This window comes from Nerophis ophidion, linkage group LG20 (genome assembly GCF_033978795.1).
Source record: "Nerophis ophidion isolate RoL-2023_Sa linkage group LG20, RoL_Noph_v1.0, whole genome shotgun sequence".
Taxonomy (NCBI): Eukaryota; Metazoa; Chordata; class Actinopteri; order Syngnathiformes; family Syngnathidae; genus Nerophis; species Nerophis ophidion.
Window position 1 is genome coordinate 13,868,707 of NC_084630.1, and position 26,811 is coordinate 13,895,517.

Here is a 26,811-nt window from a genome sequence, read left to right on the forward strand (position 1 = left end):
AACAAAGAGTTTGCACTCAAATATTCAACAATTGAGTGCAACTGCCTTCATTCTTGCAAAATCTGAATTCAAACACAATCAGGAAACTCAGTCAAGACCAAACAAGGACTCTGCATACAGCATATCTGAATGTGCCCTTCACTCAGAAAAGAAAATGTCTCCTAACAGTAGAATTCAAATTCCTATTTGGCTCCACACTTAAAATTTTAGCTCCACTGTCCACTCAAGGTAGAAGTTTTTACAAATTAATACACATTTATTTTTAGTAAAAGTACATTTTTAAGAAAAGTCAACAATACTTTAAATATACAAACATGCATAAAAGTGATGTTTGCAACTTCCTCACAGTAACCTTTCTCAAAGCAAAAAAAATATGAACACTTCTATCTGATGTCACCATTTAGTGGTTTAACAGAACACATTTGACAATTGTCTATATTTTACACAAACGTTATGTAATATAAATTTACCAGCCCGAATAAAATAATTGGTGTTTTCGGCGTTCACTCACCCGGTCTCGGCAACACATTTGCGCATGGAATGCACGCACACATGCAGTCAAAGAGAAGTAACGAACCATTTGCACTCATGTTATGATTAAATATACATTCAATGACAGATAACCCTAGCTATCCAATTTTCTATTAGTAGATAACAAAACTAATGTGCATGCATGTGTTACGTACGGACTTGGTTACGTCATTACATATGAGAAGCCAAAAGAGGTCGGGACAACTGAGTAAAATACATTAGACAGTTGGTGCTCTGTAGAAATCTGTGTAAATGTTACAAACAGCCCATTTAAATAATAAAACTGCAATTTGTCCATAAGAACCCAAACACGTCCTTAAAAAAACATACCTATTATTATTTTGAAGTTCGGACTCCAGTGCCTCCTTTCCCCTTCTTGCCAGCCTTCCTGACTCGCCTGCGAGAACGTGCGGGCTGTCCTGGCACAGCCGTGGTGAAAGTGATGCACTGGGAGTCCAGATAGTCCACCAGCTTGGCGGCGCCTAAGCGGATGCCAGCTGCTTTCAGGCGCTGCTGGAGCTGAGACAGGACCAGAGGCTGGTACTGAAGGATCTGACCGTACAGGTCCGAGTCGGACAGGATGAAAGATCGAACGGCCTGCAGGCGATCTCGGAGGCGTGTGACCGCCTGGGAAGCGGAGATGTCGTCGTCCGAGTCGCCACCCGAGGAAAGACACAGCTCTGGGTTGGACCTGCAGGGGCAAGGGTGGTGTGAGTAGTTTTGAAGAGAGCTGTGTCATATATACAGGTGCTGGTCATATTAGAATATCATGAAAAAGTTGATTTATTTAATTAATTCCATTTAGAAAGTCAAACTTGTAGAATGTATACATTCATTCCAAACAGACTGATACATTTCAAGTGTTTTTTGCCAAAAAGGAGATGATTATAGCTGACAACCAATGAAAACCCAAAATTCAACATCTCAGAAAATTTGAATATGGTGAAAAGGTCAGATATTGAAGACACCTGGTGCCGCACTCTAATTAGCTAACTAACTCAAAACACCCTGAAAAGCCTTTAAATGGTCTCTCGTTTTGATTCTGTATGACACACAATCATGGGGAAGACTGCTGACTTGACAACTGTCCAAAAGATGACCATTGATACTTTAAAGAAGGAGGGCAAGACACAAAAGGTCATTGCCAAAGAGGTTGAATGTTCCCAGAGCTCTGTGTCCAAGCACATTAATAGAGAGGCGAAGGGAAGACAAAGATGTGGTAGAAAAAAGTGTACAAGCAAGAGGGATAACCGCGCCCCGGAGAGGATTGTCAAACAAAACCGATTAAAAAAATGTGAGGGAGATCCACAAAGAGTGGACTGCAGCTGGAGTCAGTGCTTCAAGAACCACCACGCACCGACGTATGCAAGATATGGGCTTCAGCTGTCGCATTCCTTGAATAAGAGACAACGTCAAAAGCGTCTCGCCTGGGCTCAAGACAAAAAGGACTGGACTGCTGCTGAGTGGTCCAAAGTTATGTTTTCAGACGAAAGTAAATTTTGTATCTCCTTTGGAAATCAAAGCCCCAGAGTCTGGAGGAAGACAGGAGAGGCATAGAATCCACGTTGCCTGAAGTCCAGTGTCCAATTTCCACAATCGGTAATGGTCTGGGGTGCCATGTCATCTGCTGGTGTTGGTCCACTGTGTTTCCTGAGGTCTAGGGTCAATGCAGCAGTCTACCAGGAAGTTTTAGAACACTTTATGCTGCCTGCCGCGGACCAATTTTATGGAGGTGAAGATTTCATTTTCCAACATGACTTGGCACCTGCACACAGTGTCAAATCTACCAGTACCTGGTTTAAGGACCACGGTATCCCTGTTCTTGATTGGCCTGCAAACTCACCTGACCTTAACCCCATAGAAAAGCTATGGGGTATTGTGAAGCTGAAGATGCGAGATGCCAGACCCAACAATGCTGAAGAGCTGAAGGCCACTTTAAAGCAACCTGGGCTCTCATAACACCTGAGGAGTACAACAGACTGGTGGACTCCATGCCACGCCGTATTGCTGCAGCAATTCAGGCAAAAGGAGCTGCAACTAAGTATTGATTGTCGTACATGCTGAAACTTTCCATGTTCATACTTTTCAGTTGGCCCACATTTCTAAAAAATATTTTTTGGTACTAGTCGTAACTAATATTCTAATTTTCTGAGATACTGAATTTGGGATTTTCAGTAATTGTCAGTACTAATCATCAAAATTTAAAGAAATAAACATTTCAAATATATCACTATGTGTGTAATGAATTGATATAATATGTAAGTTTCACGTTCTGAATATAATTACTGAAATAAATCAACTTTCTTGTGATATTCTAATAATATGAACAGCACCTGTACAGTAAGCACAAAAAAAGGATCAAGTGATATCGTCTTGCATCTTAAATCTCTGACACAAACAGTCCTGCAGCGTCTTCACTTGTACAAAGCCGGAGAGCCATTTAACATCTAAGTGTCCTCCAAAAATGTAATCCTTTTTATATTTTAGTGAAATCATTTACAAAAGGTAAACATGGTAGGCTATTAGCAGCTACACAACAGTTTTGCACACAATAGCACACAAGCTAGACAAACAATAATGCAGTCTAGAACATGACATTTGTCAATATAAACACATTAAATAATGATAGTTGTTTATTCTTACAGATAAAAAATATTAGAAAATACTCAGTAACAAATGTGTCCGCAACACTAAATTTTATGAATTATTTCGACCACTAGGTGTCGCCCAAAAAAACTAATTACTAGGGCACGTCAAAAATATTAATCCGTCGTAAGGTTAGTGTTTTTCATACCTGCCATTGTTCTGTTGTTCTGACAAATTTCACTTGCTCAAACCTTTTCTAACATTTACTACAAAATAAAAGCATGTATTGTGATTTATAATGTCAGATTAATACCAATATTAGCCAATACTCAAAGCTCCAACAGCAGTATCGTATCGGAAGTAAAAAAAAAAGTTATCGGACGCTCTTCATTGCAAATAAAGTTCATACATACGATTGTCTTTATTTTATTTTAACTTAAGTAAGCAAGTAAATTGTATTTATAAAGCGCTTTTCACAGATAAAACCACAAAGCGCTGTACAAAACATAGGTGAAGTAAAACAACAATTCAATTTAAAATAAAGGGGGCAACACCATAAAAAGGATACAAAATGGATTAAAAAATGACAGTTAAAAAGGTGTATTAACTAAAAGCTTTACTCGATAGAGAAGTTTTCAAATGTTTCTTAAAAGTTTCAACACAGTCAAGTTCGCGAAGGGACGGGTGCAAATAGTTCTGGAGTGTGGAATGCCAGGTCTCCACGGGTTTTAAAACCAGTTCTTGGGATCTTTAGAAGACCCTGTCCTGAAGATGGGAAGCTGCGCCCCGAAGAGTAGGGGCATAGTAAGTCAGTGATGTACTGAGGGGGCCCACCATGCAACGCACAGAATGTCAGGACTCGAGGCGGCAAAATATTGACTTCAAACCAAAACATTGTGTTAAAGATTCAATTTTAATGTGAAGTGTTTCCTACCGCTCGGATTCTTCACTTGCAGTAGTTGAAGAGGCATTGGAGCCCTGAGAGTTGGACAGCAGCGCTGCGTCCGCCTCGTCCCCCTGATGGCGTCTCCCAGGAGCCACAGCAACGGGCGCTCCGGGCTCCTTGAAGTTGGAAGAGACAGACGACTTGGGGGGAGGACGCTTGCTCTGTGCTTCGTCTTCGTCTTCAGAGCCGAGCAGCTGGTGGGTGTACCGGTGAATCTCCTTCAGCTTGACGATCATCTGCTTCTTAGGTAAAGCACGGACACCAAAGCTGCACAGAGGAAGAATCACAATCAGGAGAAGGGATTAATTCAGTCCAAGCCTGGGTCCAGACTGAGGCCAGGGGGAAAAAACCCTCATATCCATAGCACACAGAAGCATGGACATTAAAGACATTAAGTAAGCATAGCTGATTCAACCAGCATTTTTTACATACAGCAACAAAAAAATAAACATTTTTAAAAATAAACACCCTGAGACAAAGACTAGTGCATCCTAAAGACCAGACACCCCACACCCACAAAAACAATGTGGTGTATGCTATCCAAGACGACGCATGGTACAGCATGGACGGGCAAACCCTTCAGGCCAAGACTCAGCTGTCTACTCTGTGGCCTAGTGGTTAGAATGCCTGCCCTGAGATCGGTAGGTTGTGAGTTCAAACCCCGGCCGAGTCATACCAAAGACTATAAAAATGGGACCCGTTACCTCCCTGCTTGGCACTCAGCATAGAGGCTTGGAATTGAGGGTTAAATCACCAAAAGTGATTCCCGTGCGCGGCAACCGCTGCTGCCCACTGCTCCCCTCACCTCCCACGGGGTGAACAATGGGATGAGTCAAATGCAGAGGGCTAATTTCACCACACTTAGTGTGTGAGTGACAATCATTGCTACTTTAACTTATTTACTTGCACCTCAGGGAGAAACAGCACTCCTTTGAGAACAAAAATGTGAAAAAGTGATCTGTGTGTTGACTCACATTGTGCCTTGGCTCATGTTAACAGCAATACCAACAACATGGCCAGGCCATCGTGTGCATGAAAAAAAAAAATTGGGGGAATATAGTACAGTGGTTCTCAAATGTGGGTACGCGTACCCCTGGGGGTACTTGAAAGTATGCCAAGGGGTACGTGACATTTTTTTTTTAAAATATTCTAAAAATAGCAACAATTCAAAAATCCTTTATAAATATATTTATTGAATAATACTTCAACAAAATAGGAACGTACGTTCATACACTGTGAAAAGAGATACAACAAAGCAATATTCAGTGTTGACAGCTAGATTTTTTTGTGGACATGTTCCATAAATATTGGGGTTTAAGATTTCTTTTTTTGTGAAGAAATGTTTAGAATTAAGTCCATGAATCAATTACAATCCCCAAAGAGGGCACTTTAAGTTGATGATTACTTCTATGTGTAGAAATCTTTATTTATAATTGAATCACTTGTTTATTTTTCAACAAGATTTTAGTTACTTTTATATCTGTTTTTCAAAATAGTTCAAGAAAGACCACTACAAATGAGCAATATTTTGCACTGTTATACAAGTTAATAAATCAGAAACTGATGACATAGTGCTGTATTTTACTTCTTTACCTCTTTTTTTCAATCAAAAATGCTTTGCTCTGACTAGGGGGTACTTGAATTAAAAAAATGTTCACTGAAAAAAGGTTGAAAACCACTAGTGTAGTATCTTGTTTAATTCAATAGTACTGTGGTACTTTATTAATACCAGTATACGGTATGACCCTACCTAGCACATTTATATTCATATATTCTTCAGGGTCACAATCTGAGGGCCGCTATAACTGCGAAGTGGCCCTCTCTTTAATAACAAAGTGTTTTTTTTTAAATGTAGATCAAAACCATCATAGGTCCTCTTTAAAATACATGAATATTGCACTTTGTCCTGTGTGTCGCTGCTCAGTGTGAAAAGCACACGCGACCCTAACTTGTGAAAAGGTAGCAAAGTCACTCACCTGTTGAGTTTGTTCTTCAGCTCAGGTGTGTCCAGATCCGAGTAGTGAGGCATTGGAGTGATGGGCACCAGATTGCGACGCCTTTTTTTACCAGAAGATTCTATAAAAATCAAAAGCATTTTCCATGTAATCTTTGCAGTTGTTCCGTAATCAAAATCATCTGCTTAACTTTTTTGTTGCAAATGCAGAAGAAAAACACTTACTTGGAGTTTTGAGCTGAGCAGAGGGGTTCAGCCTTTGAGAAAGAGGAAGAATCTCCTCTTCTTCCTCCCCCCAGCTGTCCCATACGTTAGCGGCCAGGAGGCTGTCTGTGTTAGGATCAGTTGGTGATGGCGACAAAGTGGGAAGATTTGTACTTATGGGTGGAAGGTGGCTTCTGGTGGACGGGGCTGACTCGTTGTCGCGTCTTTCCTTTTCTTCCCCGTGTTCTCCTCGGTCGGCTCCTCCGCTGTCCTCTAGCCTCAGGCTGAAGAAGCCAGAGTTCCTAGCTGCGTCATCACAAGCGTCGAAGCCCCACGAGTCGTTGAAAGCCATCGGTGGCTCGTCCATGGCCATGAATTGTTGCTCAAAACTTGACTGTCTTGCTTCTCCTTCATCTGTGCTTCTCCTACCAAACTCTGGCTCCAGCTTTTCTTCCTCACTTGTTACTCTACTCCTCGGACGCTTAGCGGGACTTTGACTTTGTCTCTGAGGACTCGTGTGAGGCGCGACGCAAAAGGGGGAGAAATGCAAACTCCCAATTTCCGTCTTCTCGGGGCTCTCAAAGGGCGACCTGGGACTTTCTGGACGCGGTGGCCGGGTGTGCAGAGGGGTGCTGCTGGAAGGCTCGGTGCGGAGTTGGAGAGACGTCTCATGCTTCGAGGACACGTGACGGTGAGATGAAGCTGAGAGTTGTGGTTTCGCAAACACTGGAGAGTCCACTTCCCCCAACACGGCAGTCAAAATGCCATCAGGTGCCTTTGAGCTGTTGTTGAATGCGGACGTGACAGAACAGTCGTCTTTTGGGAACAGCTGAGTCCTGTGCATTTTGTTCTTGGTCTGGGTAGAACTGTACCCGCATGTCCTTGTCCTTGTGGGACTGCTGCAGACTGGGGTTGGCGGGATGAGCCAGGAAAGCTCCGGAGAACAATCGACATTCACCTGCTCTTCATTTTCAACAGGCTGGTTAGGAGAAGGCTCATTTGGACTTAACTCCAAACTGCTGGATTGTTTCTTCTCCCCTGTGGACCCTTCAGGTCTTAACTGAGTGAAGCTAAGCCGGCTGTCGTCTGAGTCCGACAAAACGATCAGCTCTGGTTCTTCTTTGAGTGCTGATTTAGAAGGCGAAACATTCTGAACAGCAGTTGTTTCCTTGACGCAGTCGACTTCCTGATCAGGAGACACACCTGGCACAGGCAATGAGGAGGAATTAGGGGAAAGGTCACTACCCACACTTGCTGAGGACTGAAGCAAAGTTTTGGCGGCTGATTTAGAAGAAGAACGATGTTTGTTCTGTGAAGGATAACAGAAAGTGTCTGAGAAGAGGCGACTGTAGCTGCTCCCCGAGCTACCATCAAGATTGTGTTCATTGGATTCTTCAGGAGTCCTTTTACTCGTCACGCCGCCATCATCTCCCTCACTCTCTTCCACGCTCTCCATCTTCTCCTCCTCCCGCTTTCTCTGCGTGGCAGCAAACTCATAAATCTCATCCAGCTCTTCCTGATTCACTCGCTCCTCGTGAGTCTCTCCTTTTGCCTTTTCGACAGCACAATAGTCATCCCCTTCGCCGTCGTCCCCGTCATCCTCATGACTCCACATGGAGTTGAAGAGCACCGTCAGGTCCTTGTCTGTGCGGCTGCTGAGAGGCTCCCCGTGGTCGGTGAAGTTGCCATCATCATACTCGGCTGATGTTTCCCAGGTGTAGCGCTCACAGAGCTGCTGCAGCTCTTGTAGATCGAACCTTCAAATGTTAGAAGTTGTTCTTAATGAAGCAGGATATGATGAATACAACATCCTGAAAATGTAAAGCTACACCAGGGCTATTCAACTGGCGGCTGGGGAATGACACCATAGGTTAGTTCAAAAATTAGGAAAAAACTGCATCAAAAAATACAAGAGCACTCCCGTTGTATAGAAGAAAGATCCTTGCATTGATATTTTAACCTTAATTGCAAAAAGAGAACACTGGAGTCCAAACTTGTGATTTAAATAACTGAGGGGTTCCTCAAGGACCTCTTTAATTCCTCTCCTTTTTGGCAGTTACAAATGTGTTTAGTAATGTAATTTTTATATCTAAGGAAGACCTGGCCAAATTAAAGCCTGGGGGCCACATGCGGCCCGTTAACCTTTTCAATCTGGCCTGCCAGACATTCCCAAATCATTTTTTTAGATCTTCAAGTTGGAAAGTGTAGATGCCATTTTGATGTGCAATGATGTTTTCTAATGACCATAAGTCTTCAACTATACAAAGTTGGTTGGAACCTGCGCTTATGGATGATATACCAGTTACTATGGTCATCTAATTAGTTACTATGGTCATCTAATTAGTTACTATGGTCATCTAATTAGTTACTATGCTCATCTAATTAGTTACTATGGTCATCTAATTAGTTACTATGGTCATATAATTAGTTACTATGGTCATCTAATTAGTTACTATGGTCATCTAATTAGTTACTATGGACATCTACGTCAGTGGTCCCCAACCACCGGGCCGCAGAATTTTTTATGAAAAAAAAAAATGTCTTTGTCTTAAATCAATATAAAAAACACAATATACACTTACAAATAGTACACAAACCACAAAAAACTCCCTTTTTCATGACAAAAACGTCCCTTTTTCATGACAAAGAAGAAAAAAAAAAAAGAGAAAAAAAAAGGACAATTCCCCCGGGCCGCGGGACAAATTATTAAGCGTTGACCGGTCCGCGGATACAAAAAGGTTGGGGACCACTGATCTACGTCACAGCAGCTCAGACGAGGCACCAAACAGTGTGGGCGGGAAGCGTTTTCAAAACAAAGTTCTAAAGCTTAGCGATGTATCAGATATATCAGATTGTAGGTGGGTTTATTTTGTACCCCTCACATTTATATTTCACTGTTTGTTGCATTTTTGTTGCGTTTCACTTGATTGTAAAATATGTCAATCGAAAGGGGGAGTGACATTCATATTTTGTCAATATTCAGTGTTTTATCATTCATAGAAAATTAAAAAATTCCATTACGTTTTTTAAGTCGGTCTGTTATACCGTTTTTAGCATTCAATCAGACATTATTGTGAGGTTTTGTATTAGTGCTCGTAAAAATAGATATACCGGCCCCCGGACACATTTTTTTCTCTAAATGTGGCCCCCAACTCAAAATAATTGCCCAGGCCTGAACTAAGGTGTTGCTGTAGCTTGTTTACTTCAGATACAATCAATCGTCATTCATTCAACTTACTAAGTTATACTAATGGTGTTCCTCAAGGTTCTGTTTTAGGTTCTCCCTTTTTCATTTTTTGAGCTATTCATTGTTTTGTGTTGAAGAGTTTTCATTAAACATACTGAAATGGTGTGGAATTGTTTGTGCCCTCTTTGAACAAGTTCTCTCACTGCAGATGTTGCAGGTTGAAAATAGAATTCCAGCTGTAATGCCTTTAGCCAGTATTAAAACCATCCAAAACGTTTCTGCTCGAAAGGATTCTTCATTCATCACTCCAAGCAACGTTTGTAAATTTTACAACTTGACTAAAACAATTTATACTTACTAAACCCATGTGTCCTATGTGTGATGTCTATAGGAGTTTTTACATGCATATTTGTACTCTATCGTGATGTAATGAAGCTAGCGTTGTTAGCATTAGCTAATATGCTAACACGTCTAAAAGTTTCTGTCTTAGTATTATTTACTTACAATGGCATTCTTTTTGTAATGCTTTAGTTTCACAAACTTCTCAGTAAATTCACCAAAAAGTCACTATGGAGTAGAGATGTTGGATAACATCGGAATGCCGATATCGGCCGATAAATGCTTTAAAATGTAATATCGGAAATGATCGGTATCGGTTTCAAACAGTAAAATGTATGACTTTTTTTAAAGGACGCTGTACGGAGTGGTAGACGGGCGTAGGGATAAGTACAGAGCGCCAATATACCTTAAAGGCACTGCCTTTGCGTGCCGGCCCAATCACAAAATATCTACGGCTTTTCACACACACACACACACACACACACACACACACACACACACACACACACACACACACACACACACACACACACACACACAGGTGAATGCAATGCATACTTGGTCAACAGCCATACAGGTGACACTGAGGGTGGCCGTATAAACAAATTTAACACTGTTACAAATATGTGCCACACTGTGAACCCACACCAAAAAAGAATGACAAACACATTTCGGGAGAACATCTGTATCGTAACACAACATAAAAAACAAAACATATACCCAGAACCCCTTGCAGCACTAACTCTTCCGGGACACTACAATATACACGCCCTGCTACCACCTACCCCCCGCCCCCAACCTCAACCTTCCCTCCCCCCACCAACCTCAACCTCCTCATGCTCTCTCAGGGAGAGCATGTCCCAAATTCCAAGCTGCTGTTTTGAGGCATGTTAAAATAAAATGCACTTTGGGGGAGGGTGTATATTGTAGCGCCCCGGAAGAGTTAGTTATGCAAGGAGTTCTGAATATTTGTTCTGTTGCGTTTATGTTATGTTACGGTGCGGATGTTCTCCCAAAATGTGTTTGTATCTCTGTTTGGTGTGGGTTCACAGTGTGGCGCATATTTGTAACAGTGTTAAAGTTGCAGTGTCACCTGCATGGCTGTTGACCAAGCATGCCTTGCATTCACTTGTGTGTGTGAAAAGCCGTAGATATGTGATTGGGCCGGCACGCGAAGGCAGTGCCTTTAAGGTTTATTGGCGCTCTGTACTTCTCCCTCCGTCCGTGTACCACTCAGTAAAGCGGCGTTTTAAAAAGTCATAACATTTTATTACATTGTAAAGCATTTATCGGCCGATAATATAAGCAGTCCGATATTATCTGACATCTCTACTAAACGTCTTAAGTGTTGTTGGCGAGTTCAGTTAACAAATATGAGAGAGGCTTACATTTTTTCAGCAGATTCTTAAAAACACTAGAGTGCTGCCATAGAGAGGATCTTTAACTACCTTTTTTTAAGAAGGTCCTTAAAAAAAACAGAGCACTCCTGTAAGTCAGACAAAATAGACAAAAACAAATGTCTACTGTAGTGCACGCTGGTTTTTCAGAATAAACAAAATAAGACTGATGAAGTCCAGCCCTCACATCCATAGTTTTCTGAAACTGTGGCCCCCAAAACCATGTAGTAAACTGTCCCTGTACTATACACTGACCTGGATGCCAACTCCAGCACATGTGGCCGTAATGACGATGAAAGTGACACCTGGGCGGTGTAGAGGTACTGCAGCAGAACCAACACGGCCTGTGCAGGTATATCGCTGATCAACACCCTCTGAGCTGCAGGCATTCCCTCCTCTTTCACCCCGAATCCACTTAAATGCATCTGGAAAATGACAAGGATGAGTCCAACAGCCGGTCATATGACGTGCATGACGTTACCATTTGTGCCAGGAGGGGGCAGCGTGCGTACACCATGAAGGAATGGGCAAAAAAAACTTCTCCAGTATCCACCTGGAGTTGTAAGTCACTAAGCTGAGGGTTGTTAACCATGCTGCTTAGGTTGGATACCAATGTGGATAGTGCCACCTGCAGAGGAAATGTTAGTCTGATAAGGGAGAACCAATCAATGATGTTGTAATAACAGAATAGAGTATGAGCTTACTGATGATGGCTGGCTGCTGCCCTCCTCAGCTGCACCTGGAGGACATAATGACTTTTCCTTAGAGGAAGGGTGTACTGTTTCAGGTAAGAAGCCGCTCACACAGAAATCCTCCCTCTCATCTGGAATGAAGCCACTGACTTGGAGGTTTGTGGACAGCTGGTCTGTTAAAACATGAATAGATGGTTGCTGTGGATTAGGGGTCGACCGATTATCCTGCACCGCTATTTGCTTGTTTGTCAGAAACATAACTCAACCAGTCATGGACAGATTTAATGTCTAAAAAACAATTCATGTAATCCAGTGGTTCTCAAATGGGGGTACGCGTACCCCTGGGGGTACTTGAAGGTATGCCAAAGGGTACGTGAGATTTTTTTTTAAATATTCTAAAAATAGCAACAATTCAAAAATCCTTTAGAAATATATTTATTGAATAATACTTCAACAAGATATGAATGTAAGTTCATAAACTATGAAAAGAAATGCAACAATGCAATATTCAGTGTTGACAGCAAGATTTTTTGTGGACATGTTCCATAAATATTGATGTTAAAGATTTCCTTTTTTTTTTAAGAAATGAATCCAGATGGATCTCTACTACAATCCCCAAAAAGGGCACTTAAAGTTGATAATTGCCTCTATGTGTGGAAATATTTATTTATAATTGAATCACTTGTTTATTTTTTAACAAGTTTTTAGTTATTTTTTATATCTTTTTTTCCCAAATAGTTCAGGGAAGACCACTACAAATGAGCAATATTTTTGCACTGTTATACAATTCAATAAATCGGAAACTGATGAAATAGTGCTGTATTTTACTTCTTTATTTCTTTTTTTCAACCAAAAATGTTTTGCTCTGATTAGGGGGTACTTGAATTAAAAAAAATGTTCACAGGGGTACATCACTGAGAAAAAGGTTGAGAACCACTGATGTAATCCACAACAAGTAAGTCTTGTTTACGGCGTTCAACGCCCCCATCTTGCAGTTTCCGTGCTGCGCAGAGGATTCTGAGAGATATACTTAATTTGCAGATTTACAGATGCTAAAACACCCCAAAAAAACTACGCTCACCAAGTTTTTGTTTGATATCGTCACACATCACAGTATTATTGAGAAGAAACCGAAATACCGCAATATTTATAATACCGTTACATCCCTATTAATCACAAATGAAAATAATTGTTTTTTTTATTTTGCATAATCAAAGAGACTCAACAAAGGAGGGACTATATATAAAACCGTAAATTTCGATGAGCCAAATTAAAAAGGTATTTTATGCCGATTAACGGCCAATTCTCTGAAAAAGTATCGCCTTTTAATACCGATCCCAATCTTCTCTGGCTAACACTATTTATTTTTAATTAGTGTAGAGTGACGATTTGATTGCTATCCAGGAGCTACGATTAGAATAAAAATTGATCATTGATAGATCTATAATTGATATATATCGAATCAGTTTCACATTTCTTTTCGTTTCACCAAATAAACGTTTATCACTCACAACTTAAAAAGAACATTTGTAATAAACAGTTAAAATAGTAAAGGAGTTGGTCGGATCCCTTAGTAAGGTGGCTTGCTGCAGTCAGCCAAATTTTAGAACTGTCCACAATTTGTTATTTACAATAAATAAATTGACATTTATTAATTGATTTTATTATAATTGTCCATGTCTGAATTGCGATGCATCTCAAGATCGATTATTTATCCCACCTCTACCACTAAAACAGTTTAAAACACAAAAAATAAGTGCTTAGTAAAGTTGAAGAAGTTTTAGATGGATTTATAACTATGTTACAGCAGAAAGTAAGCAGCTATTAACAGGAAATTAATTAATTAATTAATCAGTACACAACAAACAATGAGAGGGTCGGTTTGATCCATAATTTGGTGGTGTTGATACCAAAGATATATGATACCAAGGGTAACATTGGTATATAATCGACACTGAAGTGATTAGGTCAAAACTTTTATTTTTATCAAACTTTTGGTTGTTTTTGCTCATGTTTACAAACTCTGAGGAAAATTCCCTGTGCACAAGAGGACTTGAGATCAAAAACCAAAGGATTTTAATGAATACATTTTGTTGAGTTATTGTGTATTGACTTTGAATTGTATATAATAAAAAAACAGATAGGGAATAGTTTATATATTGTGAGGGCATTGTTAAACTGTCAATAGCACTCACCACAGATACATTGAAAAATTTGCAGTTAATACATTGATCGGCCAATACCATTACCAACTATTGGATGATTGACATCTGAATCGGCAGCAAAAAAATACTATTGGAATATTAGAATTATTAAAATTAAAGTGGCTGTTTGCAACCTTAACACAGATCCCTGTAGGGCGCTAACTTTCCAATGTATTTTAAGCATTACATCCCGCTTTCAGCACCTAGTGACGTAACTACTCACGTACGTAAAACGTACACGCGCATTTACTTTGTGTGTTGTTCGCAAATGATAGCAGTTTGGCTGTGTAACGTTGGCTATAATTGAATGCATATTCTATCAGATTTATTGGCGAATTATGTTTAACACACAAGGAATATGACTTTGTAGACAGTTAATACATTGATCGGCCAATACCAATACCAACTATTGGATGATCGACATCTGAATCGGCAGCAAAAAAATACTATTGGAATATTAGATGTGAATTCTCCCTGCCCACTGGGTGTGAGTTTTCCTTGCCCTTTTGTGGGTTCTTCCGAAGATGTTGTAGTCGTAATGATTTGTGCAGTCCTTTGAGACATTTGTGATTTGGGGCTATATAAATAAACATTGATTGATTGATTGATTGATATTACCATGACATTCATCTGCTGCATTATCATCATAACAACAAAATGACTGAAATTTGTTATTTTACTGGAACTGCTATTTGTATTCAAAATAATTAGCAATTGTGTAAAATATAGACATTTTAAAATTATAAATATGTTCTGTTCAACCACTTCTGGTAACGTAAACTAGCTGATGGTGTTCCTGTTACATGTTTTTGTTTGAAAAATGTAAGTTTGTGGAAGTTGCAAACAGCCCTTTTAAATGTACAAATATATTCAACAACTTTCAGATTACATTTGTCATTCGAATCGATATTCTGTAATACAGCATAAAAAACTGGAATTTTTTTTTTTTTTTTTTGTACCTTCGCCAGGATCAGTGTGGTCGCAATAAGATAGAGCTGCGACATCATCGGCCAGCTCCACCAGGTCTCTCAGGGCCTGGCTGCTTGCTGGAAGCTGCCCAGCGGTTGGAGAGGAGGGAACTGAGGGGCAGGCGGTTGTATGGGCGGATAACAGAGTTTGATCCTTGGTGATGGTAGTTCCTTCACTCAAAGGTTGAAGAGAAGAACTTGGCTTGTCGTTGGTGTGGGACGAAGCTGAGACAGTCTAGAGAGAGAAGTTATAAAACAAGAGTGTGATGGAAGTAAAAACCGTGGGAAACCTACTGTAAAAGAATGTTTTTTGTGAAGAAATCCCACAAGTACATTCTCCAATAGCGTAACCTAATCAAGTGGGATAGACATATTGCATTAACGTTTTTTCTCACCTGGGCTGATTTCCAAGGTGTGAAGAAGTCTTTAAGCTCTGGCACGAAGAAGTCCCAGACACCGGTGGCGTCTCCATTTAATAGTGCACTCTTTTCCCATAGCGGGGCAGCGCCGTTCAAGACGGACAATTTGCTGGCACAGCGGGTAGGAGTAGGTGGAGAAGGAGCTCGAGTGCGTAGAAGAAGAGCAGAAACACGTTCCTGCAGCCTCACCAGAGCAGCATCAGCATCCTGGATGAGGAGGATAGGAGGCGGTCGAGGTACTGCGTCCTTTTTCCTCTTCCCGCGCCCCTTACCTGCAACATGAGGAAGGGGATTCCTATAAGGCTTGAATGCTAAAAACAATATTCCTTCTTCAATCTAATCACTGTCCTTTAGATTATGGGTGTCCAAAGTGCGCCCTGGGGCTATTTGCAGCCCTCAGCTAATTGTTTTATGTCCCGCTGCACATTTTAAAAATGCTATCACAAAACAATACATGAAAAATGAAATAAAAGAGCAAACATGTACTGTAACAATAAAATGTTGCAATGTTGAATCAAGTAACGCAAAACTACCATGCAGCCGTTTTTTACATTTAAACTGTCGATGCTTCACGGTGGAAGAAGGGTTAGTGCGTCTGCCTCACAATACGAAGGTCCTGCAGTCTTGGGTTCAATCCCAGGCTCGAGATCTTTCTGTGTGGAGTTTGCATGTTCTCCCCGTGACTGCGTGGGTTCCCTCCGGGTACTCCGGCTTCCTCCCACTTCCAAAGACATGCACCTGGGGATAGGTTGATTGGCAACACTAAATTGGCCCTAGTGTGTGAATTTGAGTGTGAATGTTGTCCGTCTATCTGTGTTGGCCCTGCGATGAGGTGGCGACTTGTCCAGGGTGTACCCCGCCTTCCGCACGATTGTAGCTGGGGCGCCAGCTACAATTCCCTCAAAAAAAGGGAACAAGCGGTAGGAAATGGATGGACTGTCGATTCTCAAAAAAAAATTGTAATTAAAATCAATGTTGATATGAATTATTTACATATTCAAGGCTCCCATTACTTTACATCAAATATTCCACTTTGGAATTTTTTGGGGGAACATATTGCCTATTTTGAGTGTTTGTCATATAAATAAAACAAGTTGGTTTTTTTTTTTTACAAAAATGGCATAAAACATAAGACACAAATACAAAAAATATATATACTCGATGGATAAATATGAAGTTGATCTAAAGAATTAAGCATTGAATGTAAAAATATTCTATATTGACATATGTCTTGTTTTTAATAATTTTATGAGTGGGGCCCTTCTGGATATTCGGGAGCTTTAGTCAGATTTTTTTTTTTTTTAACTGTCATTGCTCATAAAACTATAATGAACCAAAATAAATGTTATGAATAATTGACCTATTTTGAGCTTCAATTGCAATTTATCTTTTTGTTTTTTCCATAAAAAAATTGAGGTTTTTTTAAAGAAAAAAAAGAAAAAATTAAACTTTATGTCAACTGACAGCTTTGAAGTTGATCTACATATATTTAGGCATTTAAATTAAAAATAAATATATATATATATATATATATATATATATGACAAATTTATAAAACTTTAATGACTAATACCCTTCTGGGTCGCTGGGTCCTATAACACGCACCAAAATTGATCGGATACAATGTATATTGTATAGGTTTTGAAAATAAAAAATAGAAAAATGGCCCCAATATTGCTTTATTGTTTCAGTGTGCAGCCCTCAGTGAAAAAAGTTTGGACACTTATGGTTTAGATTATGTCATGGTTTTGAAAAGCAATGATTTCCCACATGTTGTGATAAGTGATGGTGCTGGTTTATGTCCAATGGGCAGCAACAGATGCTCTCTTTATGGGTGTGCCAAAAGTTACACACTTGGACCACCAAAACAAAAGTTTACCTCCTCTACAAATACATAATTTTGTAATCCGGGTTACTATGATCATTTGTATCAATTTGGTGTTGAATAAACTGAAAGTGTTCGATTAAATACTGCATTTCATGGCTGAATTATTCCCATTTTATAAGCAACAGAACAATAACTTGATAACTTGACCAGGAGCAAATATTAAAAAAGTAATTGGCAAAGAAGTACCATTACAAAACAGTCCTCTGCACAGCATACAGCTTCCATCCATTCCCCTTTCATAATAAAATCCCTTTGCTAAGAAAAACTTTAAAGGTAACCAATACCTTTCTAATCTTATGATCAGCAACCAGACAAAAGTTGAAAGGCAAAATCCTAAAATTAGTGAAATTCATACATGAAACAGAGAACATTACACAATGTCGTACCTCCATCTGATCTCCACTTTAAGACAGCAGTCTTGGAGGAATGAGAAGCTGTCTCTGTGTTTGACGCACTGGGATGCGCCTCCTGCTGTTCCAACAGGGACGAAGACAGAGCCAGTGCCACCATAGTGTCCTCATCCATGGGTTCGTTTTTTTTCCTGGGCTTCTTCCTCGCTGGTAGTCCTGAAGTAGTTGTGCCTTTCCTTTTTGCGCCTCCAGTCTGTGAGCTGAATATTACAAAATCATCAGGTTCTATAACAAAATACAGGAAAAACATGCACTCCCAAAAAACTTCATAAAACAAAAATAAAGAGATGCACGGCAAAAAGTGAGGCTAACAACACTCGTGTCCTAATGATTTTAGTACAATCTGCGCAGGGGTCTACCAAACAGACCGGTTTTGAAAATGTCAGGAAGGAAGTGATGCACTTAAATAGTCACACCTGTGGTCAATCAATTGACATAATAAATCACAAACAACTTAAAAAATTAAAGTGCACAAATAATAGAACGGAAAATTGTACAAAATAAATCAAGGACTCATCATAGCAAAATAAACCATACTGGATCTAGCTATATCTATAACAAAATATGTCTAGAAGACATTTCAATAACTTTATAGTGAATATAAAAGTCAACACCTCCCTATAAAAACACAGGTCTTTATGTTAGTAAAATCCATTGGGGAGGCCTTGAGTAGCTCCTTCAGCAACAGGCTTTTACATCCACAGTACAGGAAGGAGCGATATCATTTCTACCCACAGCCATAATACTGCATAACAAACTTGGATAAATATTGTACCGGTAATCTGTTTTTCTCTTGGTGTGCAAATTGTACACGTAGTGTGCACAATGGGTGTCACTATAGTGTTGGTTTTATATGTGTATAGTACAATATTTTACTGTGCACACTATATATGTGCATAGGTGGCACATTTGTTATTAATATTACTCATTTTTTATTGTTTTATTTTAATATGTTTTACTTTTTTACTGTACAGTTCATGCAAAATTTACATTGCAATCACATCATTTTGCCATTGTGGGATGTATAAAGTCAATCCAATCCTAATAAACTGTACAGAAAAAAATTGGAAAACATACCTGTAAAATCATCAGTTATGAAGCTTTAACATTAAAAAAGTTGCGGCAAAATAACTGCATTTGAAAATTTGCCATAGGTCAAGGACACCGAAGTTGTTATTAAGTAATTTAAAAAGTTACACTATATCAAATGTATATGGTGACTACAACCAGCTGGGATGACCACAGGCCTTAAAAGCCTCCCTCAAGTGCTTACACTTTTTTTTCTGCCTATGAGCTGGTGGAAACTGTATCAAGTGTGTTGTAGGATTCTGATAACACCCAGTTTGTGCTCCGGTCAAGAAATTGATAGTGTTTTCTGTAGACCTCAATTTGCACATCACAATCCAAAAAAGGCAACTTATTGTCACTGACATCCTCGTGTGTGGATCTGATTTTATTTGTCCAACCCATGTGTGATTAACATATCTGTACTAATGACTTTAGCGCCATCTCACCCAAAAGACTGTTAATGTGCTGGCACACAGTTGTATGGTAACAATAGAGCGAAACTATTCTTGTTGGACATGTTTGGGGCATGTCCCTAAATTAGACGCTACATACTCTGGATTCAGCCCCATTTTCTCAGACTAACACTGTTGTATCTAGTCTCTGAGCATAAACTGATGAAGCCTGCTCAGATGAGAAACAAAACGTGTTCGACAATCTAAACAGTCCTGAGAATATAATAATTTGGATGCAAACCAATATTGCAGCAAAGAACATTACTAAAAGTACACCTAGAACACCTGTGAAGGGTTGTGCTGTTCAAGGTTTTATAGGGATTTTAGCACAATACCTTAAGCATACAGTATATTTAAATCGACTAAAGCAGTGTTTCTCAAACTGTGGTATGTGGGCTCCATCTACTGGTATGCCAAATAATCACTTGATTAAAGTACCAGTAGAGTGGAAAGCAAGTTGCCTCTATATTGAAGCTATTATCATATATCATATGTATCTGATGTATGAGACTGAAAGACTTCCAAAGTATGTGAGTAAACAGATATGATCAAAATAGCATCATGTACAGGTATATACTTGAGTTGTGTAGTTTGGGCTGACATATACATACATCACGTTGGTAGCAGTTGCCCTTTGTGTCTCCTCAGCCTGCCTCTGTACAGCCTGCAACAGGTCAGCAGGACTGACTCCCATGTCTGACGAGCAGCGCTTCAAGTGGGTAGAGCGACTCCTCTGTGACTTAAACTTCTTGCCACAGATTGGACAGTCGGGGACACCACGAGGAATAGGAGGATTGGGAGCAGCTATATGGTGTTCAGTGTCATCCAAACACCTACCAACAGATATTTACACAGATGGAAAAACAAAAATAATATTAAAGGCCAACTGAAATTTGATTTTCTTATTTAAACAGGGATAGCAGGTCCATTATATGTGTCATACTTGATCATTTCGCCATATTGCCATATTTTTACTGAGAGGATTTAGTAGAGAACATCGACGATAAAGTTCGCAACTTTTGGTCGCTAATAAAAAAGCCTTGCCTTTACCGGAAGTAGCAGACAATGTGCGCGTGACGTCACGGGTTGTAGGGCTCTTCACATCCTTACATTGTTTATAATCATAGCCTCCAGCAGCAAGAGCTATTTGGACCGAGAAAACGACGATTTCCCCATTAATTTGAGCGAGGATGAAAGATTCAAGGATGAGGAAAGTTAGAGTGAAGCACTAAAAAAATTTTAAATTAAAAAAATAGAATAAAAAAAAAAAGGCAATGGCTCCAGGCGGGGGCAGTGGGAGCGTTTCAGATGTAATTAGACACATTTACTAGGATAATTCTGGAAAATCCCTAATCTTCTTATTGTGTTAATACTGTTTTAGTGAGATTATAAAGTCATACCTAAAAGTCGGATGGCTGCTGTGAACGCCAGAGTCTCTGAGAGAAGCCGATCACAGCTGCCTTTTTGAGCTGCAGGAGGAGGTCGCATAATCCACTCAAACCGACTTAATATCACAATTTTCCCATCCCAAAACTTGCTGGTTGACGTAGAGGAACATGTTCGCTTGACCGCTCTGTGTTAAAGCTTCACAACAAACAAAGAAACACCGGCTGTGTTTCGGTTGCTAAAGGCAGCTGCAATCCACCGCTTTCCACCAACAGCATTCTTATTTATAGTCTCCATTATTAATTGAACAAATTGCAAAAGATTCAGCAACACAGATGTCCAAAATACTGTGTAATTATGCGATGAAAAGAGACAACTTTTAACCGTGTGTGGTGCTGGGCTGAAATGTTTGCTCCAACTAATAATGTCACAAGCACGCGTCAACATAAGCGTCATCATTCCGCGACGTTTTCAACAGGATACCTCGCGGGAATTTTAAAATTGCAATTTAGTGAACTAAACCGGCCGTATTGGCATGTGTTGCAATGTTAAGATTTCATCATTAATATATAAACTATCAGACTGCGTGGTCGGCGGTAGTAGTGGGTTTCAGTAGGCCGTTAACAAACGTATTAACACCAATGGGAAATTTAGACCCAGTTTGTTCCCCCACGTCGTCCCTTAGAGGACAAAACATGGTTTTAAATGCGATTTATAAATAAATAAATCATTGTCATGATAACAAAAAAAAACAAAAAAAACGCACTGGCTTTTCTGTAAGAATTATCCATGACCAATACCAATACGGATACAGAGCACATGTGTTAACTTTAAATGTTTCCATTTATTTATGGTGATTGCTATTGACAGTTTTCCAATATCAACACAATATTTAAACTAGTTCCTTATCCTCTTTCATTACATGCAATTGTTTGATGATCAAAACAAAGTCAATCGTTCACAATAACTAACAAAAGGGGAAAAAAAATACCGTATTTTTCGGACTACTAGGCGCACTTAAAATCCTTTTTTTCCTCAAAACTCGACAGTGTGCCTAATAACCCGGTGCGCTTAATGTTCGGAATGAATCTGGTTTGCTCACTGACCTTGAAGCAATTTTCATTTGGTACATGGTGTAATGATAAACGTGACCAATAGATGGCAGTCAAACATAAGAAATAGGTGGTAAGAGGTATGATGCAATATCCATCCATCCATTCATTTTCTATCGCTGGAGGCGCTGGAGTTTATTTCATCTTTTATATGTTCCATTGAGAATATTGAACGTTACACATGGCGCTCAAAAATCCGTCAAAATGTTTTAGTCCGGCTTTGGTAAGCTATGAAGCCACTCCGCTTGGTGGATTGTCGGCACATTTAACGTACAAGTATTATGTTGTATGTACAAGGTAAGACATTCATTAGCGTTTTGATTCACAATATCCGTTGTGGTGAAGGAGCTGAGCCGGAAGGCAAAGCTCTCAATTTACCGGTCGATCTACGTTCCCATCCTCACCTATGGTCATGAGCTTTGGGTCATGACCGAAAGGATAAGATCACGGGTACAAGCGGCCGAAATGAGTTTCCTCCGCCGTGTGGCGGGGCTCTCCCTTAGAGATAGGGTGAGAAGCTCTACCATCCGGGAGGAACTCAAAGTAAAGCCGCTGCTCCTTCACATCGAGAGGAGCCAGATGAGGTGGTTCGGGCATCTGGTCAGGATGCCACCCGAACGCCTCCCTAGGGAGGTGTTTAGGGCACGTCCAACCGGTAGGAGGCCACGGGGAAGACCCAGGACACGTTGGGAAGACTATGTCTCCCGGCTGGCCTGGGAACGCCTCGGGATCCCCCGGGAAGAGCTGGACGAAGTGGCTGGGGAGAGGGAAGTCTGGGTTTCCCTGCTTAGGCTGTTGCCCCCGCGACCCGACCTCGGATAAGCGGAAGATGATGGATGGATGGATGGAATATTATGCAAAAGCAACTTTTCGTACCTTCTGGTACTTGCTGAACTGTATTTGGGATCTGCATAAATCCTGAAAAATTGCCCTAGTCCGCCTTTGTATTCCGTACCGACACTATAGTCGATAGGCTTTTTCTTTTTCTCTATCTTGTTGTTATGGGGCCTTCATCCTTCGCTGTTGCCATTTCTAATATAAAGTAGTGTAAAGTTATTACTTATATCTGTCAGTACACCCGCCATGAATGCTCTAAAACATACCGGTGTAGGGAGTTTACAATATTCACCCAAGGACACTTTAATTAATAGACTTCCGGTCGGACGTTTTTTTACGGGACACATTTCCGGCCTTGTTGTTGTTTCCAGATGAGGAGATGTTGCTCCATTATTTATTCAAGTAAAGTCTGAATGTCATTAAAACAGTTAGATCCAACTTTTGACATGTTTTCCTCTCGTCCTTGCACGCTACACCGCTACAACAAAGATGACGGGGAGAAGACGCTGCCGAAGGTGAACCACGTAAATAAGACCGCCCACAAAATGGCGCATCCAGAATCGATTGTCAGAAAGCGGCTTGAAGATGATCTGTAAAACATAATCTATGCAACATTCTGACCAACGGACCACCACTACATGTTATGTAGACCACAAGGAAGTGTTTTCAATTCAGAGAATAATATGACTCCTTTAATGCGCCCTATAATCCGGTGTGCCTTTTATATGAAAAAAGATCGAAAATAGACCATTCATCGGCAGTGCACCTTCTAATCCGGTGCACCCTATGGTCTGGAAAATACGGTACGACTAAATCCGACAATACTGATCTGTGGCCGATTGATCAGAAAATCCTTAGTAAATAATGTAAATATTATCAATGGAGCATGAAGAGCATAGTAGCTTGGTCAATGTCATGCTCTAAATCAATCAATCAATTCCTTTATTGTCATTGTCATAATAACACTTAAGTCTTACATGTCAACGAGATTCTGTTTGAGGTTTGTCTAGCGGCGTAGAAACTGCAGTGATGTGCAGGTTGACCATAGTTTACAGTTTAACATTGTCAAGAGGAACGCGTATAAAGGGGCGTGAAAAGCACTTGGAGACTTCTTATTAGCAAATAAAACAAACAATCCCTGACCTGTTGATGTGCTGCGTGCGTCCTTCGGGTGTCATATGAGACATGTCTTTGTGACAGATCTGACAGAAGAAGAGTCCCCCATCCTCTAGGTCCAGATGCTGGGCCTCTGCTGCCTCACGATCAAGCTCCTGCTGCAGTCGCATGGCCAGAACCTCATCACTATCCAGGGACCTCAGATGGTTGTCAGAGACGGAGGATTGTGGTACACCTAGGAGTGTGTGTTTATTACTGATAATAATACGAATCTGTAATTATATTTTCATTATATATCTTACCTATTTGTGGAGGTTCAGGATCCATCCCTATAGGCGGACTCTTGTGAGCCATCCTCGGTGGACTTGCTCTCTTGAAATGCTGCATCCTCTTGAGCACTATCTCTACACGCCTCCACGCATTGTATTCAGTTTTTTGTCCTGAAGCTGCTACAGCGTCTCCTGAATCACCCACATCCAAACACGGCGATCCAGTTGCAACACGATGAGAGGCATCACCCTCCTTTTGCTTTCCTTTCTTGTCTCCATCACTGGGCTGACTTGAGGGCTTCTTGTCTGCAGCTCTCTTTTGTTGTTTAGGCTCGACTACTTTCTTGCGTAAACGCTTCAGCCTCTTGGAACAGAGATCGACAAAGTCCTGGTCCGAGTCGTTCATGATTTTGCCGCCTTTTTATGTTGCATTGAAAAGGGAGTCAGCGTGATCCCAGGGCACCCGACTGGTCGCAGGCACTGTTGTGGAAAAAATAGAAATACAGTATTGCAGATGTTTAGCATGAAGGGACTTAATTTAAGCAAATATAGGTACAACAGAACAGAGTTGGGTAACATTTAAGATGCTGTCTGTCTCGAAATGACCAAGACAAAACCTAATCTGTGTGCATGTCTGTATAAGTACAAGGCATCCCTCCCCTTGCAAATGAGGCTTGTGGATTTGGGGCATGTCCTGTCATGTTCACTACGTCACACGGCCATCTTTGTGTGTGTCTGTGGCTTATAAGCATCCATAGGAGTCTGTTACAGTTAAGTAAGCTATCGATACAATGATGATACTTTCCATATAGTGACATCATTGTGTTTAGAATTTATAGGACAAGCGGTAGAAAATAGATGGATGGAATAACAAAGAGTTTTGCGTTAATAGCTTTTGAGTCAATATTCCACCACAAAAGTTAATATATTTGATACTGACCTGTGCGGTAACTATAACATTTAAAGTGTTTTAATGTTTTATCCCATTAAATCGTTTACAGTCCATCTTTTTGAAAGATACCCCATAACAGCTAGCTAGCTAGCTTAGCATACATTGTTTTCTCACCGGCCCTGGGAGCAGCATCGTTCCACTTCTTACTGGCAATTCAAAACGTTACGCCATCTTTTCCATACCTGTAATGTTAATGAATACATTAAATATTACGGAGTTGTCTTTTTAATTCCATAAATCCAACACAGAACGGCTATTTCACTTCTGGTCACGTGACGGAAAAGGAAGTTCTCGCACTTCCGCGTCAGGAAGCGTAATCAATTTTTGTAGTTTGTGTACTTGTTTGGATTATTATTTCTTCTTTGATTGTATGTACATTTTGAGTATTATAAAGTGTTTTAAAATAAAAATTTAATTAAAAAAGGAAGGGTAATCAATCAGGGATCATACGCATGCGCATATACAGGAGCGTGAATTCCAATAGGGAGCACTCGTTGCCAGAACACCGGACGTACGATAATTACAGTACCTTAACGATCATTTACTTAAAAAATATGTACGGTAATATGACCCCTTTTTATATAGCTATTAAAAAACATAAAACGGAATTGTCCATTGTCTGGCGTGCTACAGCCAGGTGGATGCGCTATTCTGTCATTTTACCAACAGTCCATTTTAAGCGATTCCGTGCACTTATTGTGCAGTGTTTGGCAACTTCGAGTATGCGCGATCATGACTTTCCTCAATGATTTACGGTTTGACATGAAGAGCTGGGGGTCAATGTCTAAACTGCTGTTAATCAGTTTTTATAAATGGGCCCTCATTGGTATGTAATTTAAAGCAAGCCATTGCCAGTGGACGCCTGGACAATACAACATCTTGTACAATATCTCACAACATATTCCAGCAACCATTTGTATTGCAGTACATCTTAAGACAATACTAGAGCATTACTTTAGAGTAGTCAGTGTACAGCAGGTTAGGTTTACGATCTACCAAAAAATATGACTCAAACTCGCCTTCCGGCCGAATGCAGCTGGGTTAGGCTCCAGCAACCCAGACAGGGACAAGCGGTAGAGAATGGATGGATGGAAAATTACTCAACACACAGCCATTGTTATCCAAAGGGCTGGCAACACAAACAATTACGAGGGTAATTGTGCAGTTAATTGAGGTTAAACATTAACTACAAACCCCTTTTCCATATGAGTTGGGAAATTGTGTTAGATGTAAATATAAACGGAATACAATGATTTGCTAATCTTTTTAAACCAATATGCACTACAAAGACAAGATATTTGATGTTAAAACTCATAAGCTTTTTTTTGCAAATAATGATTAACTTAGAATTTCATGGCTAAAACATGTGCCAAAGTAGTTGGGAAAGGGCATGTTCGCCACTGTGTTACATCACCTTTTCTTTTAACAACACTCAAACGTTTGGGAACTGAGGAAATTGTTGAAGCTTTGAAAGTGGTATTCTTTCCCATTCTTGTTTTGTGCAGAGCTTCAGTCGGTCTACGCTGTCGTATTTTACTCATCATAATGTGCCAAACATTTTCAATGGGAGACAGGTCTGGCCTGCAGGCGGGCCAGGAAAGTACCGGCAGAACTTTTTTTACGAAGCCACGCTGTTGTAATACGTGCTGAATGTGGTTTGGCATTGTCTTGCTGAAATAAGCAGGGGTGTCCATGAAAAAGACTGTGCTTAGATGGCAGCATATGTTGTTCCAAAACCTGTACGTACCTTTCAGCATTAATGGTGCCTTCACAGATGTGTAAGTTACCCATGCCTTGGGCACTAATGCACCCCCATACCATCACAGATGCTGGCTTTTGAACTTTGCGCTGATAACAGTCTGGATGGTTCGCTTACCCTTTGGTCTGGATGACA

At 40.3% G+C, this 26,811-nt stretch overlaps 1 protein-coding gene across 2 annotated transcripts; it reads right to left on the minus strand.

The window, feature by feature from the left end:
- Window positions 1-231: 231 nt before the first annotated feature.
- slx4 (SLX4 structure-specific endonuclease subunit homolog (S. cerevisiae)) lies at window positions 232-25,200 on the minus strand. Of its 2 annotated transcripts, none has more exons than XM_061880507.1 (14): window positions 25,032-25,200; window positions 23,999-24,445; window positions 23,724-23,931; window positions 19,857-20,078; window positions 17,702-17,925; window positions 15,404-15,699; window positions 15,000-15,243; window positions 11,849-12,009; window positions 11,626-11,772; window positions 11,400-11,569; window positions 6,243-7,978; window positions 6,040-6,139; window positions 4,052-4,330; window positions 232-1,222 (listed from the first exon to the last, which is right to left on the minus strand). In XM_061880507.1, exons 2-14 carry the CDS (start codon window positions 24,369-24,371, stop codon window positions 868-870), a joined length of 4,515 nt encoding a protein of 1,504 aa, XP_061736491.1. In that variant the 5' UTR covers window positions 24,372-24,445; window positions 25,032-25,200; the 3' UTR covers window positions 232-867. The 2 variants fall into 2 exon arrangements, with proteins under 2 accessions (XP_061736491.1, XP_061736492.1); XM_061880508.1 differs by having other exon boundaries at window positions 25,019-25,200.
- Between the last annotated feature and the right edge of the window lie 1,611 nt (window positions 25,201-26,811).